This window comes from Xiphophorus hellerii, chromosome 17 (assembly GCF_003331165.1).
Source record: "Xiphophorus hellerii strain 12219 chromosome 17, Xiphophorus_hellerii-4.1, whole genome shotgun sequence".
Classification (NCBI taxonomy): Eukaryota; Metazoa; Chordata; class Actinopteri; order Cyprinodontiformes; family Poeciliidae; genus Xiphophorus; species Xiphophorus hellerii.
The window spans coordinates 5,591,838-5,608,340 of NC_045688.1; the positions used below are offsets into that span (position 1 = coordinate 5,591,838).

Here is a 16,503-nt window from a genome sequence, read left to right on the forward strand (position 1 = left end):
TTCAAAACAGAAACGGTTATGGAAGAAAATAATTTACTTTCAAAAGTGTGAGTAGTTTTAAGATAAACCATACAAAGCTAAACTAGATAATTTATCAAAATACATTTTGATTGGTCGATACAATCCCAATAAAATTCAGTAAGGGTTAAAAAAAATCAAGAAGTATGATAGCTTCTTCAATACTCTGAAGATCAGTTTGCTAGAGAAGTAACAACACTTGATCAGGTTGATTTGCACTTTGCTATGAACTGTTTAAACACATTTTCCTTTTCTTTTTCTTTTTTAAAAAATTTTGCTTCTACCCCATCCTTTACTCTCGATGCCCTCCAGTTGTGTGGTGGATGAGATGGACTTCTCAGGTATGGAGCTGGATGAAGCACTGAGAAAGTTTCAGGCCCACATCCGCGTCCAAGGAGAAGCCCAGAAGGTGGAACGTCTTATTGAGGCCTTCAGGTAAGAGATTTTGTTATCTGTTTTGGAGTTTTTAAAGACTTTTTTTTTAAGTTTAGACATCATCTTAGCATGACAGTTCCACTGAAACAATTAAGTTTTAGCTGCTGAAAGCTCGTATAAAAGGGAAACATCCGCAGAAGCATGGCAGTATAATTCTTACTGACAAAGAAAAACAGTAAATAGTGCATTGCATTCTGTTATGTCATGTGGATATTTCTTAGAACTCTCTCTATGCCCATTGTACCATTTTAATCTTTCCAACTGGATGTTTTTGACATCTGCTTTTAGGTTTTATCTGGACTTTAGTTGAAAAGCATCTCATGTTTTACTAATGTGGTTTTTAATCTTTTATTGTAGACGTTTAATCTGGAGGATCTCTGCCTTGGCAAGAAAAAAAATTGGATTAAACCTTTTTTCTGTGGAATTTAATCTACATCTTCTCAAAACTCTCATTCATTTGAATGTCATGTTTTTGTTTTTTTAAAAATGTGTTTCATATTGGTAAATTATGTCCCTCGATTAAGACCAGCGAGGCCTGCCGATCTTTAGATGTTTGTGTTCTTTTGTAACCTTCTTGGAGTAATTTTGGGAGATTTGATATATAATTTTGAAATTTTTTTCATCAAAAATTTTAGGCATGATGAAAACCCTTAAATTGGTAAGGGCGAGGCATGACTGCAGTGGGTTTTGTTAGAACCGTAGCGCACAAAAAAAAAAAAAAAAATCAATGTGCTTAACAATACTGCTGTGAAGGAAGACCCCACATATTTGATACAATGTCCTTGTTAAATTGAAAGGCTGTGCGATATGTGTGCGATAAAAGGTAAATGATGCCCTTGAGCCAAGATTAACTGAAGTACTTTAAGGTATTAAGTATTATTTTAATATTTAACGGAATCAAGTTGCAAACCAAGTTCGTTTGCTACAGAATCAGTTTGATGGGTTTTATGTTTTATAACGCCATAAAACATGCTTGTATTATGTAAATAATTTGGATATAAATGCTATTCAGCACATTTTTTTCCTCTCCCATTTTAGCCAGCCGGTTGGAAGTTTCTGGTCATGTATTGGAAAGAGTAACGATCTGCAGTGCAGTCGTGGCACTACGAGTTAGCGCTGTTTGTTGTAACCCCTTTGTAATAACAGCCATCTGCCACAGTTGTCAAGGTGCCCAATGCGGAAAACAAATTGTCATCGTGGGGTGAAAGGTTGGCAGGAGAAATGCTTGGACATCAGGTGCGCCTGCGAGCCATTAAGAGCAAAAAAAAAAAAAAGGGAGGGGAGTCACACAAATTGAGAGAGGAAGGGAAAAAGGGGAGGAAAAAAAAGAAAGGGGGAGGATGGTTTATAAATAACCAGTATTGCATAACCGTCACTGTCTCTCTGTGCCTGCTTTCCGTGCTCCGGGGCTTTGAAATGCCTCCACACACACACAGAGAGATACAGAAATCTCCAAAGTAAGTGAAAGGGATTTGAAGCAGCAGCGCTAAAGAATGAAGCAGTGAGAGAGGTGGAGTTTGGGGGGCCAAAAAGGCAGCCGGCAGCCTCAGTATCTGCTGCGTTAGTAGATTAATGAATGAGCAAATATGAACCTGTTCCTAATACCACAGATTTATTCTGTTCCTGTTTCCAATTCTGGCATTACAGTAAACAATCCGGAGAGTCTAGGTTTGGTGATTTTCTATGTTTGAGCCTCATTATCATAGATAAAGATTATGCAGCGTGGATAATTTTGCCCTCAAAACCTCCCCAGGAAAACATAATGACTTATGTATCTTAGACAGAAATGTGACATTAGGTTAGAAGGCAACTACGAGGGCTAACGATGAGGCCTCACAAATCCATGTTGTGAAAAGCATCATGCAGGACATTTTCGTCTTGGGTTAGTTGTTTTCTTTGCCGACACACTGAAGCATGACAGACTCAAAGCAGCAAAAGTGACAATTTATAGGCAAATATATGGCAAAATATTTTAGTTCCCTATGATTATTATACAAAAACCCATCCAGCTAATACATTTTAATCAGGTGTGAATCAAACGATCTGCAAAAGATCTTCTAAGGTTAAAGGTCTACATATGTACACGTTATAAATTATTCCAACCTGAAGCTGTTTTATTTCATATCTCAATAGCAACTGCTGATTTTGAAGCTGTTGAAAAGTTTAATTCCAAATAAGCTGTTCTCTGGTCCAGTTAAATCATCTCACTTGAATACAAATGCAAAAATGTATTAGATTAAAATTACATCTAAACTTAACAGTAGACGCCCATAACCTCGCTTCTTTTTCTCCTGGTAAATCTTCATCAATGTTCGTACACAGTAGATGCTGTGTCCTGTAATTTACTAAGATGCATTAAACTGCCTTACAAACTACCAGCACAAGAATCCAAGAATTTTGTCAACTGCATCAATTCAGTCTTCTCATATCGATCATTTTAACATGTTAATATGCTTTGATCTAAACCAGTATTTCTCTGAGTTTTTATTTAATAAGTATCACATCACCAATTACAAAGTTTCCAAGTACTTCCATTATGCTAATGAGATTTTAACACTTAGCTGTGTGGAGTTAGACTTTTACAGCTGTTGGGCATCATAAAAAAAAAGAAAAAACATAAAAAAAAAACAAGAAAAATAATATTCATATCCATTAGCATTGCATGTCTGATGTAAAAACAGCCAAGCTCCATGTTTCAGCAATCAACCAGAAGGCACCCTGAAGTCACAATTCCCCAAGAACAGAATTGTGTGCATATAAAACATAGTAACAGCTGCAGTAATAAACTGTTTATTTGTACTTCTGGTAGTTTGAGTCTCATTAAAGTTTTTACCCTCCTGATTACACACGCAATTGCAGCAGTTAATGTATGTTGACTAATGCTTTCAGCACCCATCCGTTTTTGAAATTGTTCCATAAAAATGACTATGAAACAATGGGGATGCATTATTTGACTTGTTTTATACATCCATGATTTGTGTTGTCCTTCAACAAGACAGTTAAATGGTGGCTGTGGTGGAGTAAAAATATCCAAATTAAATGTGGATGTTATCAGTGCGAATACAAAGAACATTTTTGCACTTTCTAAAGATTGAACTCAAAGCCAGTTTAAACTGTATAAAGAAAAAGGGTAAGACCTAATATTGGCCTTTGAGGTACACCACAACACATTGAGGGTGAAGAAGAGTAGTAGTCACCTATGGACATAGAAAAAAGACCCAAAGACAAATATAATTTTAATAATAGAAGAACTGTTTTTTAAGACTTACAACTTGTTTGAGTTTTGACAAGAGGATCTTGTGACTGATTGTGTCAAATCTAAAAGAACCAAAACAGGAGCACAATCTAAGTACGGTGTTAAAAAAAAGAAAAGATCATTAGACAGTATGAGGCGAGATAGCAGAAGGAAAACAATTTAAATACTGTAGACATAATCATGAAGATAATGAAAAAAATCCTTGTTGAAAACATCAAAGTCATGCAAAGCTTTATGAGCTAGACTCATACAATCAGCCAAAAACTAATTTTCACAGTGAAAAGTCAAATAAAAGTCAAAAGTTCTCCATGTTGTTGGAGAAAGAGCCGAAGAAGGCCAACAATTCATCCATATAAATTCTATTTATAGTCTGAGGCTGGTGTCTCTTGCAGTCCAGGCTTTGTGGCTCAAGGACTTGGGTTCCCTTTTATCAGTACATATCCAGGAGTTTTATGTTCTTTTTTTTCTGGAACCTATTTATCATACAGACTAACTCTCGTTTTAAGGCTGTACTTTTTGGAAAACAGTCCTCATTAAGGAAATCCCTTTGCATCACAGAAACCCCTTATTAATCCATCTACCAAGAAATTGAAGGCGAATTGTTTTCAGGAGGAGGAAATGTTTAAGAATACTTTATAAGAAAACAGGCATCAATGTTTAACACTGAGCATGATTTTATTTTGTTTTTGTTTTTGCGCTCGGTTTTCTGTTTAATCCGTGGCTGATGCAAGAACTTGGATCCAGTGGGGATAAAAGTGTTCACGCAGAGAGGCACTGTTTCAAGCAGAGCCGCCCCAACCTCACCTACTGTGAAATTCATTGCTGCTAAGGGGCAGCTGACGGCTTAAGATGAGCCCACAGGCAAAATTAAAGCCATAACTCTTATTTCGGTATGACACTCTAATGCTCAGCGTGTGTAATAGTTTTCTGGTAGCGTACCGAGAAAGGAGGCTTTGGTTTTAAATATTCTTCTACCATTTCATCTTCACTGCTTTTCTTGTCCTTCATGTTTATTTATTCATCTCTGTGCACTTTTCCGCCCATAGACGGTACTAGAAAACTGCTCTCATATGAGTATGCAAGTATTTTTGCAATTCTATTTTCTTCCTTTTCTTATCTGGAAATGTCTTTTTCTTTTTTCCTTTTTTTGCCCGCAGCCAGAGGTACTGTATGTGCAACCCTGACGTGGTGCAGCAGTTTCACAACCCAGACACCATCTTCATCCTGGCCTTTGCCATCATCCTCCTCAACACCGACATGTACAGCCCCAACATTAAGCCAGACCGCAAGATGCTGTTGGAGGACTTCATACGTAATCTGCGAGGTAAGGGGCCTGGCATTACACATAAGCTGCTTGTAAAAATAAAAAAAAGCACACCGAGGGAGTTAAATGACAGTAATTAGTCCACATAATCGGTTAAAGCGGGGAGGCGACTGATGATGTGTATGTGTTTAAGCTCAGAAGATAAAGTGTTTTTGAGCTGGATTTTTCATGCTGTGGGAAGATCCTGAAACAAATTCTGAAAAAAGGAAGCCGTTTTTTTCTTGATGTTTAATTTTCTGGTTTAGGACTTTTTAAATAAGCTTCGTCACAGAATGGGAATATGGAAAACTGAAGATAGGGAGGTTTTTAGAAAGACTGATCACACAAGTAATCTAGACAGTCTGCCTCTAGAAAAAACATAGATAAAACTCTTAAATATTTTTGCTTCCTCTAATCTCTTGGCCACCAAAACTTGATTCAAAAAGAATAATCTACATAAGGACATTTTGAACTGACCATGTGTCGATTGAAAGACGCCTTGAGAATGTTGTTTTGTAGAATTCAACAAAATCTGTCAACCAGTAGGAGGCCTCCCCGTCATTGGAAAAAAAAAAAAAAAAAAAGTAAAACCTCAATTTGCTGTGTTCTCTCTGAGCATATATTAATGAAAAATTGTAGTTCAAAGTCCTGTTTTTAGATGAAAGTATATTCTCTATTTTGTTTAGAAATCAGAATTTCAGATTATGGAGGACGAATGAAAAGGCACAGAATTCAATTTGATTGAGTCCCTGTGTGAAATTTTCAGAGTTGTTGATGATTTCAGGAGTCATGTCACACACTGGTGTTGGTCCACTGTGTATTCATAAGTCTTGCAGAGACACATAATTTCCCCCTCAATTTTAGCCTGTTTGAGAGGCAAGTTGAACTCAAGTCTAAGTGTCTAATATTTACATAAAATGTGTTTTCATCCACCTTATTCTGCCAACAACTCTTCTGTACTGCAGGTTAGGAATTCAGACTTGTCGCTTAGCACAAATGCATTTAACAGTTCCCTTTTAACATTGAATTCACCAGGCAAAAATGTCATAGGCAGTCATTGAAACTTGATATAGTGCAATATTTATGTAAGTAGAAATACAAATATGAATTTATGCTCTAAGAAAAATAACCAAAAGAGTTTAAAATCTGTTAATGCTGAATTTCTGAATGAATTTGGAAATTCTCTCCATCATTTGGAGGTTTTTCTCCTCCACGTTCTGAGTCAGAATATTTAATAATAAAGAAATATTGGCAAACAATGTTCTAAATCTGCATTTAAGAGCTTGCTATCAAGTTAAAACTAACAATGCCATTCATGAATGACACAAATCACAATGAGCCAGGTGCAGTGTAGGTAGTAAATGACAGAAAACATCAATCTTATGAGTGAACAGAGCAAGAAGAGCTTTTATTTTGGGGGGATTTTTGGTGTCCTTCCAATTAGGCAGCGGCTCTGCAATGCCAGAACGGTAGAGGTATCTTATGTTTATTTTGTGTTCAGTTGGAAAGATGTCCATGTGGTCATAATTATGGAGGTGTACAGCCAACATGAACAGATTGTTAAGATACATTATCAGTCCACGGTTCATAAACATCACTGACTAATAAGTGCATCCTATCACAGTAATATATGCACAGCAGCTGTCAGAGCCGCAGTCTGTAGCTTACACAGCAGCTTGCTTCCACTGCTGATTGCATGCTATACAGATTGTCTAACACCAAAGTCTACGTTTTCAAGTCAAGTATGTGATGTGCATTCAACTCAAGTTGGAGGCTAAAACTTGAGTCACAAGTTTTTATAGGGAAAATTAGCCAGTATTGCAAGGTGTGTAACTAGAGAAACACAACTAGAAATGTCTGTACCGTTTTCTATACCAGAAATTACAAGTTGCATTCAGAATGTGTTAACCAGTAGATGTTACTCTCTAGATATATTCAAGAACAATGTGTGGATCAGGAGGATTTCTCAATGCCATTGTCCATGTCAGTTTGACATTGTTCTGCAAGTATAATCAATTACTCATTAAATCCTGCCTTTTTATAAGCTTGTGCCCTTAATTTACGCTAATTGCTAGAGTAGTGATAATGCCACAGCAAATAAGCAAGGATAAAGAGTAAAGCAAAACGTAATAAATGTCTTTATTAGTAGTGAAAATATGCATGCCTAAATTTTATTTAAAATTACTGTAATTCAAGAAAGCAGTTTAATTCCCCACAAATTTCTCTGTGTTCTATCATATTTCCTGCTGTGGACTCTTGCTCTGAAAGAAGGCAGTAAATTTGAAAGTAAAAAAAAACAGCAGAAGTAAATGTCCAACCTTTTTCGGTTTGCATTCAGTTGAGCCTGCCCGCATAAATTTGAGAGATAAATATAAGGGTTATGCTCCCCCCCCATCCTACAAGCTCCACAAATTAACTTAATGTGACACAAACCAAAGAACACCTGTAAATCTTTGCTACGGTATGCAGACAACTCCTCATTCAGTGCATGTTGAGGAAGAGACACGAGCCTCGTGGTTTAGCTCTCCCTCCGCGTAATCAATCAGGGACTGCTGAGGTCGATGCAGAACAACTTCAGTACATTCATCCCGTCTGTTCCTCACAATCAAATTAACTTGGAAAATCAATTCCAGCATCTTATGCAAATTAAAATATGCCACTCTCTTTTGGCCTCTCTATTCATCTTCTGCTTAAATTTTACCCTCCATCTCTCCATGCATCATCTTATCTAACCTATCAATGCGATGTTGTCTGTTTACTCCGGTGTCTTTTTTTGTTTTGTATTCTGCCTCTCAACCTTTTGTCCCCACTTGTCCTTCTCGCACACTGACAGAAGAACAACTCATTCAGCTACCTGGCTGGGGTGAAATGGGATTAAGCCTCTAAAATCAGCAGTCATGATGAACGGTGGAACCTTTATTAACTCATTTAGCAATAAATTAACTAAGTTTGCAATAATAATCTTAACTTCTGAAATTAATCTAGTGTGTCACAGTTGTACAGAATGAATCCTGTTTGTATCTTGCAAAAATGTCTGCATCTAGTAGTTTGGTGCACACCCTTTTTGCATTTCAATAACTTCTTGCATAAGGAAACTAATAATATTACAAATTTAATCTTTTAATAGAGATGGGCTTAACAGACCTCCATAGCATATGCTTGTCGCTTCTTTTAGCATGGTGTTTTTCCCACATTAGCTGCCTTCCTGTTTCAGTTGTTAGCTCAACTCTCTTCAGACTAAGTTGTTTTTGCAAAGACGCTGTGCAATTATATGATTTAGTTATGCTTTTGTATGCTTGCAAATAGTGTAACCCATTTATTCTTTATTTCATTTTATGTGGCAGAAGCAATTTTGAAAACTGGCATTTTGAAAACAAGAGTTTAACTAACCCTACCCATAACCTTAAAGTTTAACCTAAAACAGTGCTTCCACTACTTATCAGACACTAACTGTTACTTTGAAATTAATATAACAGATTATGTTTTTGACTATATACCATAACATGCAGAGATTGTCAGGTCTGGTGTTGGTCTAGGTGCCAGACAATTTTCTTGATGTTTTACAAACAGAAATAAACTATCTCTGGTCACAAGCTGTACTTACAAGAAGTCTATTTCATTTAACGTGATGCAGTCCACATTTGACAAGTCTTTCAGGCTGATCTTTGTTAGTCCAGATGTCCAAAAAAGTCTCACTTTGTGGTATCCCCAATTTGTAAAACACAGTAAATAGACTAAGTGTTTTATACTCAAATGGTTAGGAGGTAATTAGGGTGGCAGTGGTAAAGTCTTTACAAATCTTTATTTAGATGACCTTTTAGTGACCTTCTTGACAAATAAAAAGAAGGATGAAGTTTTGTGCCAAGGTTTCATCACTTAAGTTATTCCTTCTGATATTCAAGGGTTTTCTACAGAGTTTGATTTTGTCACGTGTGACGCTCAGTTTCTCTGAGTTCAGAGACAAAGCAGGAAGGACTGGGGAAAAAAGCCAAGAAATAGATAATGTAGGAGCGAAACTGTTTTGTATTAATTTGACACTTGGCACACATTTCCCTGTGGCCATCTCCTTTTCACCCACAATGCCGTAATGTGCTGTGAAGTCTCAGCAGTGGCCCTTCGTGACTCACTGGCATTGCCATCAGTTGTGGCCTGGCGGCTTCATTTTCTTTAGACAAATCCTGCCCCATTGAAAAGCCAACGTACCACACAGAGGAACACAGTTGTGTTAATGTAACAGGGAGCGTTTTGAGGGCACACATTAAACCTAATGACATGCAGCTTCACTTCTGTCAAACTACTTTTTTGAGCTGTGGTATGTTCTGGACATCAAATATTCTAAGAGCAAAGTGTTACCTACCAATTAACCTCTTCACAAATTACCCTTAACTATTATTTAAGGAGATAGAAAAAGTTCTTAAAAAGAAAGTATGCTGTTGGATTGAAGAAGATTCACTCAATACTGTATTAATTTGATTTATTGTTAAAATAAATTGTATCCATTTGCCCATTGCGATCTTAGGTGTCGACGATGGAGCAGACATCCCCAAAGACATGGTGGTGGGGATTTACGAAAGAATACAACTGAGAGAGCTCCGCTCAAATGAAGACCACGTCACCTACGTCTCCAAAGTTGAGCAGTCCATAGTAGGGATGAAAACGGTAAGGATGCAAAGTTTAAATATTTTCCGACAAACTTTTGGCCAGAGAAGTAAATCGAGTTTTGCTGGAACGTTTTCTGTGCTAATCAACCCAGTCATTATTCATGCCCTTATCACAATCACTTACCACATTTATTACTCATTAAATGTCTCATCTACAGCTCATTCATTAACACAAGTCATTACTTCATCTAGATACGTCATTAGCCGTTGCTATCATTGGACCTCTTAAATGGTTTAAATTAACAGGAGGGTGCTGTTGCAGCGCCCATATGGGGGATGCAACTGCTCCCTGTGGAGTTTGGCAACATTAATAAATGTTACGGAACTCAGATTTTTGTAACAAACCCAACTTCATCTTATTTATTGCAAATGATGGGTTTAGATTTACAATAATGCAATTATAAGACATAACCAGCTTTAAGAAAAGAATAATTACTTTTTCCTAATTGGCACAGCTGACAGTTTTTATACAGGTCTGGGTTTAATCAGTTAGCTTAAGGAGAAAAGCATTTGAAGTCTGAAGAAAAGAGTCAGAAGTAGTACAGGAACAGTTTCAGAGGTTTTTTTTTTTTTTTAGACAGAAGAACTCAGATGAAGATACAACGACAAGAACGTTTTGCTTTTTAATTTAATGACTTTACCATTTTCGCTGGTAATCATTGTTTCTGGGTTTTACTGATTACACCGAGCATCAAAAAAACAAATTCGGATTTTGTTTGAATTTTAGGTGGAAAGCAGATATCCCGCATCTTTATTTAAAAATTACACTAAGTGTCAGATATCCAATAGTGCAAAAGAAGCCAGCTATTAGAAAACAATAGCGGTGTCATCTATCTGGGTTTGAGATGTTCATAGGGGTTTCATGGTCCTGTGGTTCTGATCAATTTAGTAAGTCCATTACTAAGACCCTGAAATGTCACATTAGTTAAAAATATGTGAAACTAATGGCACACAGTCAACTTCATCCCCCCTTTTTTTTTTAAGTATTTTCTCTTTTTCATCCATTTTATGTAATCACAAAAAGATGAACGAAGATATAAATTCTTGCTTTAATTAGTCTCAAGATTTAATGTCAAGAAATTCCCAACTTTCCAAGTGACACTGAAACACTGACTTTAAATAATTGCACATACCCTCTTGGCTTGTGCCGTTTCAGTCTCTCAGTGATAGATGAGTAGCTATGAGATTATAGAAGGAGTGCTGTCATACCCAAACAATGATGGATTGTCCTGACAGGAAGTGAACGTTCTCGCCAATGGGAGCAGTCTTCCATAAAAAGAGGGAGACTTTGATCAAGTTTTCCCCTTCTTTAGCACAGTTATACCATCCTCCAATGTCCAATTTATATCTTTCATAGCTGCCTTGTAAAACATTTGTGAAATATAACAGTGTTTGGATCTAAGCCATATCTGAGCCATAATCTGGTTAAACTTGGAGAGACACGTAAAGCTCAAAAGAGGAATAGCAACAATTTAAGAAAAAAAAATGTACAGACTATAAGCGTTTCCTGATCTCATTTGTTTTGTGCAAGAGTCTAGCACTATAAACATAGACATTTAATTACAAGGAAGTGTTGAAATGCATTGTTTTGGTTTGTAATTTTGAGGTTTGAGCTCTCCCTGTCGGGTTAACAGTTTGTCAAGCATCTTTGTATTCAGCCAGAAGTAACCCTGGAAGTGGTCACTGCAGGTGCAGCGGCCAGATGAGCCTAAAATGTCCAAACTGCAGTCTTGCCCGAAGGACATTATCAGCCTGCACGCTTTTAGCTGTTGCTCCTCCTCATCAGTAAAAGTTATGCCAAGGTTCCCCTCTTGACAGTTTAACAGATGCTTTCTGCAGCTAAATCTGCAACTGGACAAACTTTCTGGTTATTATCCAGTTGGCCCAGCAAAACATACCAAATTTATAGTCTGATTCCGCATGCTCTGTATGCTCCCTTGCCATTCTGTGTTAAAGCATTCATTTTTAGTTTTTGCTGCAATTAAATTTTACTTAAGATCTCTGGGTATTTTTGGAGAGATAAGACCAGTCTTTTCCCACATGCTCCGTTTCTGAGATTACATATCGTGTAGGGTGCATAGGTTCTTAATCTGTTTTGTTGAATCACCCGAAACCCTCTTGAGTCATTTGACAAGACACCCGTTTCACGTCTTCAGGTTCTCTCCGTCCCTCACAGAAGATTAGTGTGCTGCAGTCGACTTTTTGAGGTAACAGACGTCAACAAGGCACAGAAACAGGCGGCGCACCAGAGGGAAGTCTTCCTCTTCAATGATCTCATAGTGGTAAGATTACTGCCCCAGAGTTTTTAGAGTCTTTTTAGATTTAGTGTATTCTGCATCTCAGGTTTGTCTTAGAGGAGTCCTCCATCACTGTAACTCTCTAAACTTGTATAATGCCAGACCCACCTGGAAGTACTCCAGTGAAATTTACCCAATTCTTCAAGTTGACATCAGATGGTAGGAGAGAAATGTATTTATCCTAGGATGCCTTTTAAAAAAACAGCTGGCAAAACACACCTTCATCAGGGGTGCTACTAATTGTGCATTGGGTGTGTGTGTTTTTTTTTTTTGAGGTTTGTGTTGTATTTGCCACTTCAGCTGACATCCAAGTAAACAATGTTTAGAACCAGCACAAAATATTTTAATCTTTCATCAAACAAGAAGTCTGTTCTTTAGTTGCTTTCTACTACAAAGATTATGTTATTGCACTACTAGGAAAAAGAGTTGAGGCATGAATGAGCAATGAGAACATCTGGAAGGGGGCATTTTGGATATGGGGGGTAAGGTAGTGGTATAGAGTATTCTCAATAAAATAAAAATCATTAGTGACTCTCAGTGTCTTGTTGCTTTCCTTTCTGTCCTCAAAAGCTTGTTCATGCTTCCCCCCCGTAAAAACATTAAAGCTGCTCTTTTCGCTGTGACAGCTGCAATGCACCACCTCCTCTGAAAGCTTCTCAACTGTTATGTTGTTTTATAACTCAGAACTCTTGAGCTGCTTCTTCTAATAATAGATGGTGGCAAATGTGGCGCACCCTCTGAAGAAAAGGTTGGCCCTCTGCAGAGCTGTTACAGAAGCCGATCATAAATTTCCAAGTTTCGTGAAGCATTGAGTGATATTTTTTAATGTTGGGTATAATTAATGTTCTCATTAGGAGACACATGAGGATCATTTATCCAAAGTATCTAACTACGCTAATAATTACGTCAAGTACCGACCAGTTCAGCGAGAAACACTGCAGTAGCGCAGCCATCTTCCCCTCTTTGTACCACTGAAGCATAAAAGTAACTGGGATCTGCAGGAATGGAGGTCAAAAAGACTATTTAAAGTAGTTGCTGAAACATGTTAGCTGCTGACATCAAATCTGAATTTTGTTTAGCTGAAATTAAAAGTTACAGGTGTTGTATTTTTCCCAGAGAAACATTTTCTAGCAACAGAAAGCAGCGTAGGAATTACCTTGAAAAATCTTCCCAAAGAGGAAAAAAGACAGCCTTTATATTTAATTTGTCTCCTGTTCCAGCAACTGAACATGTCATGAGGTGTTAAAGTGCCAACGTGATGTATCTGTTTGATACCATTTGCCTGGAAAATTATACCAAACAGTATCATTGTGAGACAGATTTGCCTCATTTTTCTCTATTTGGAAGGTCGGTGAAAAAGCTTCGCAGCATCTCTAATACATTATGATGTAGGTTCGCCACAGAGGTATTTGTCATTCAAATGATGCTCAGCTAGAGACACTTCGAAGGTTAGGGTGAACATTAATATGGGCTGTCTGCCCTTTAAATTAGTTTCAAATGACAAATAGTTTTAAATAGTTTCTAAGCGGCTCATCCCCCGTTTTTTTTTGTTTTTTTTTCTTGCAGATTTTGAAGCTTTGTCCAAAGAAGAAAAGTTCTGCCGCCTATACTTTCTGCAAAGCTTTGGGCCTACTTGGCATGCAGTTCCATCTTTTTGAAAATGAATGTAAGTGACCATTATGTCCTGGCTACTTAAAAATAACTGGGAGAGAGTGGAGTAGAAAATGTAATTTTGCAAATGCATTTGCTTTAGCGTCCAGCAAATAGCTCCATTTAGGTTTGGGGCCATGACATGCAGACCCCTGTTGCATTAAAGCAATACCTTGAGACTCATTTAGCCTAGACACATGAGGATACATGTACCAGTGAAACTCGTTTAAGCATATAAATGTTGCACATGAACAACAAATGCTATATATTTCCTTTCCATTTGCTGGACTTGAAGGGCATGTTTGCAGTGACCTCCAAGTATACAACCAGTTTTGATAAGCTATTAAATGTTTTGGAAGGTTTAGATATGCTATTTTTTAAATCCATGTCTTGTTAATGGCGGTGGGATAAATATAGCATACATTTATCTCTGATTTAATGATTTGAATAAAAATGCATGTTAAGTCAGAATCAACATAGACCCAGGGAACATTTTGAACTTTGGCAAATAAGAAGTTTTTCAGTTTTTACTTGAAACCGATTGGTTATGTGTGCAGCAACACCTTAGCTTCTCTTTTTTTCCCCCCAACTTTTGAGAGAGCGAACCGATCTCTTTTGAACTCCACAGACTACCCTCATGGAATCACAATCCTCTCCCCGTACGGCTCAGACAAGAAGCAGGTGCTCCACTTCTGTGCCCAAAGTGCAGAGGAGCTGCTCAAGTTTGTTGAAGACCTAAAGGAATCGATAGCAGAGGTGTCAGAGATGGAGCAGATACGCATCGAGTGTGAGTGTGTTATCACAGAGATAGTTGTTCACTATTAAAATTGAGTAGTAACACTCTTTGTTCAACTTGTGCTGGATGAATAGGAAGATTTTTTTTTTTTACCTTATGCACACAACAGTTTCTTTGTTGTTGCTTCTTAAATTGAAAATGATCAGGTTTATAGTCATTTACTTAATCATTTCTTCATACCCTGCAACATTTTCTTAAAATTTTACCAAAGTAGACATTTTTTGGTGAGCAAGACTATCCTCATATATTGTTGTAAAAAAAACATGCAAATCAGAGAAATTGCCTAAATCAATAAATCATTCAATTTATACAAAACTCTGTGGCAGTTAACTAGGCTGGACAGGGTAAGATGCTTCTCAAAGTCTCCAGACAATAGCACAGTTTACCTTGTCTGTACTTTGACACGTATGAAAAGCCTTCACATCAGGAATCTGTCCTGGCAGAGAGCATCAAAGAAAGCATCCCTGCTGGGATTTGAAGCAACCGCCTTACCTTTCACAGTGAGGGATGGCCTGCAGCCGAGGGAATAAAGATGAACAAGATGTGAAGACAGGTAGAAGTTAAGAAAAGGGTTATTTATCCCTAGGAACTAGGGAAAAAAAAATAACAAAAGCAATTAATACTTCTTACAAAAGAAAGAAACCCGCACAGGCAAATATTCCATTACTCATAACTACATGCGCACATACACAGAACATTAACTTTGACTGGGCCAGTCCAAAACATGATTATGCATTGATTGATGCATTATTTCAAGATGAGAATGTGTATAAATGTATACAACATTCTCATGTCCGATGTGTGTGTATGTTTTTTAAATATATCTTTATAATGCTTTCTGACATCTTATATTCTTTAACTAAAACTATGAGGCATTTGCAGAACAGCTGCAGTGGATTTTATTCCCTACCTTAAAAGCCAGCGTCTCAACTTTGTTGAAGTTAGAGTACATAATCTTGGTTACTAAATATAATCAAAATAATGAAGGGATGGAAAGGCAATAAAAGAGTAAGGGTAGTTGAGTATAAACTCAACTTCAAACAGCCTTTTGAAAGACATTAGTAAGCAGGTTAATGTTTTCCTTCTTTGACACCACCAGTCAGCTTCATCATTTTTTGAAATTTATCTCACGAGGATGACTGTTTTTCTTCTTTGCAGGGGAGCTAGAAAAGCAGCAAGGAGCCAAGACACATTCAGTTAAGAGCAATGGGACACAGCTAGAGCTGCGCAGCAAACAGGGCTCGCTGTCAGGTGTGTGTTAGAGAGTGAACTGCTTTAAAAAAATACAAGTCATCATCAAGAAACGCAAGGTAAATTTTCAAATAGGTGACTATCATCAGAAATGATGAAATATCTATTATGGACTTCTGAATTTGTCATTTTTGTTATATTTCTGGATGCTAACAACGTCCTTAATGTTTGTGCTGTATACGTATGGAATCATGGAGTTATCTTTAGATTGCAGATTAGTGTCAGCTTTTATAGAGAGCTCCTCAAAAATTGTCCTCTTGCATGTTTAAGAAGAGAATATTTTCTATCACTGTTTAATCCTAAAAGCTGTGTGAAATTCTGTTGCGATACAAAAATATAAAGAAAACATCTGATCGCGCTAACATTTCCTACACATTTCAAACTGGAATAGAAACTAGCAACTTTGGAACGATCCAGTGAACAATCATGAGAAAATGAAGAGCTTAAATACAGAGGCAGGGGTGGAAATGACAAAGCAGTCCAGAAGGACTAATCAGAGGCAAATGAAAAACAGCTGTGGAAGGAGGCAAACTGGCAGGATGAGGGAAGATCATGGTAAATGCTAGAGAAGAACTGAGAAACTACAAACCAAGGGGAAAAGAGTGGGAACTAATCAAAGAGAGCAAAGTCTAAAAGCATGAAGAATAAAATGCATGAATAATTGAAGAAGCTAAATACAAGGGAAAAAACTGGTTTGGTTGCACTTTAGCAATAATAATGAATATATATCTCCAACACATCAGGATCAAGACAGAGCTATTTTGTAAAAAAAATAAAATAATAATGCTGCAAAGACAATAAATGAGCTGGAGAAACTTACTACTTATTTATTTATT

The 16,503-nt window shown here is 37.2% G+C and overlaps 1 protein-coding gene across 2 annotated transcripts in view; it reads left to right on the forward strand.

Annotated features, from left to right (window-relative positions):
* iqsec3a (IQ motif and Sec7 domain ArfGEF 3a) overlaps positions 1 to 16,503 on the forward strand; it is a 95,096-nt gene that overhangs the window by 73,069 nt on the left and 5,524 nt on the right. For both annotated transcript variants that reach the window (XM_032589166.1, XM_032589167.1), the window contains exons 6-12: positions 331 to 453; positions 4,867 to 5,033; positions 9,532 to 9,671; positions 11,830 to 11,955; positions 13,537 to 13,636; positions 14,249 to 14,407; positions 15,575 to 15,667. In XM_032589166.1, the coding sequence (XP_032445057.1) occupies positions 331 to 453; positions 4,867 to 5,033; positions 9,532 to 9,671; positions 11,830 to 11,955; positions 13,537 to 13,636; positions 14,249 to 14,407; positions 15,575 to 15,667 (908 nt within the window). The remainder of the gene's footprint in view (positions 1 to 330; positions 454 to 4,866; positions 5,034 to 9,531; positions 9,672 to 11,829; positions 11,956 to 13,536; positions 13,637 to 14,248; positions 14,408 to 15,574; positions 15,668 to 16,503) is intronic.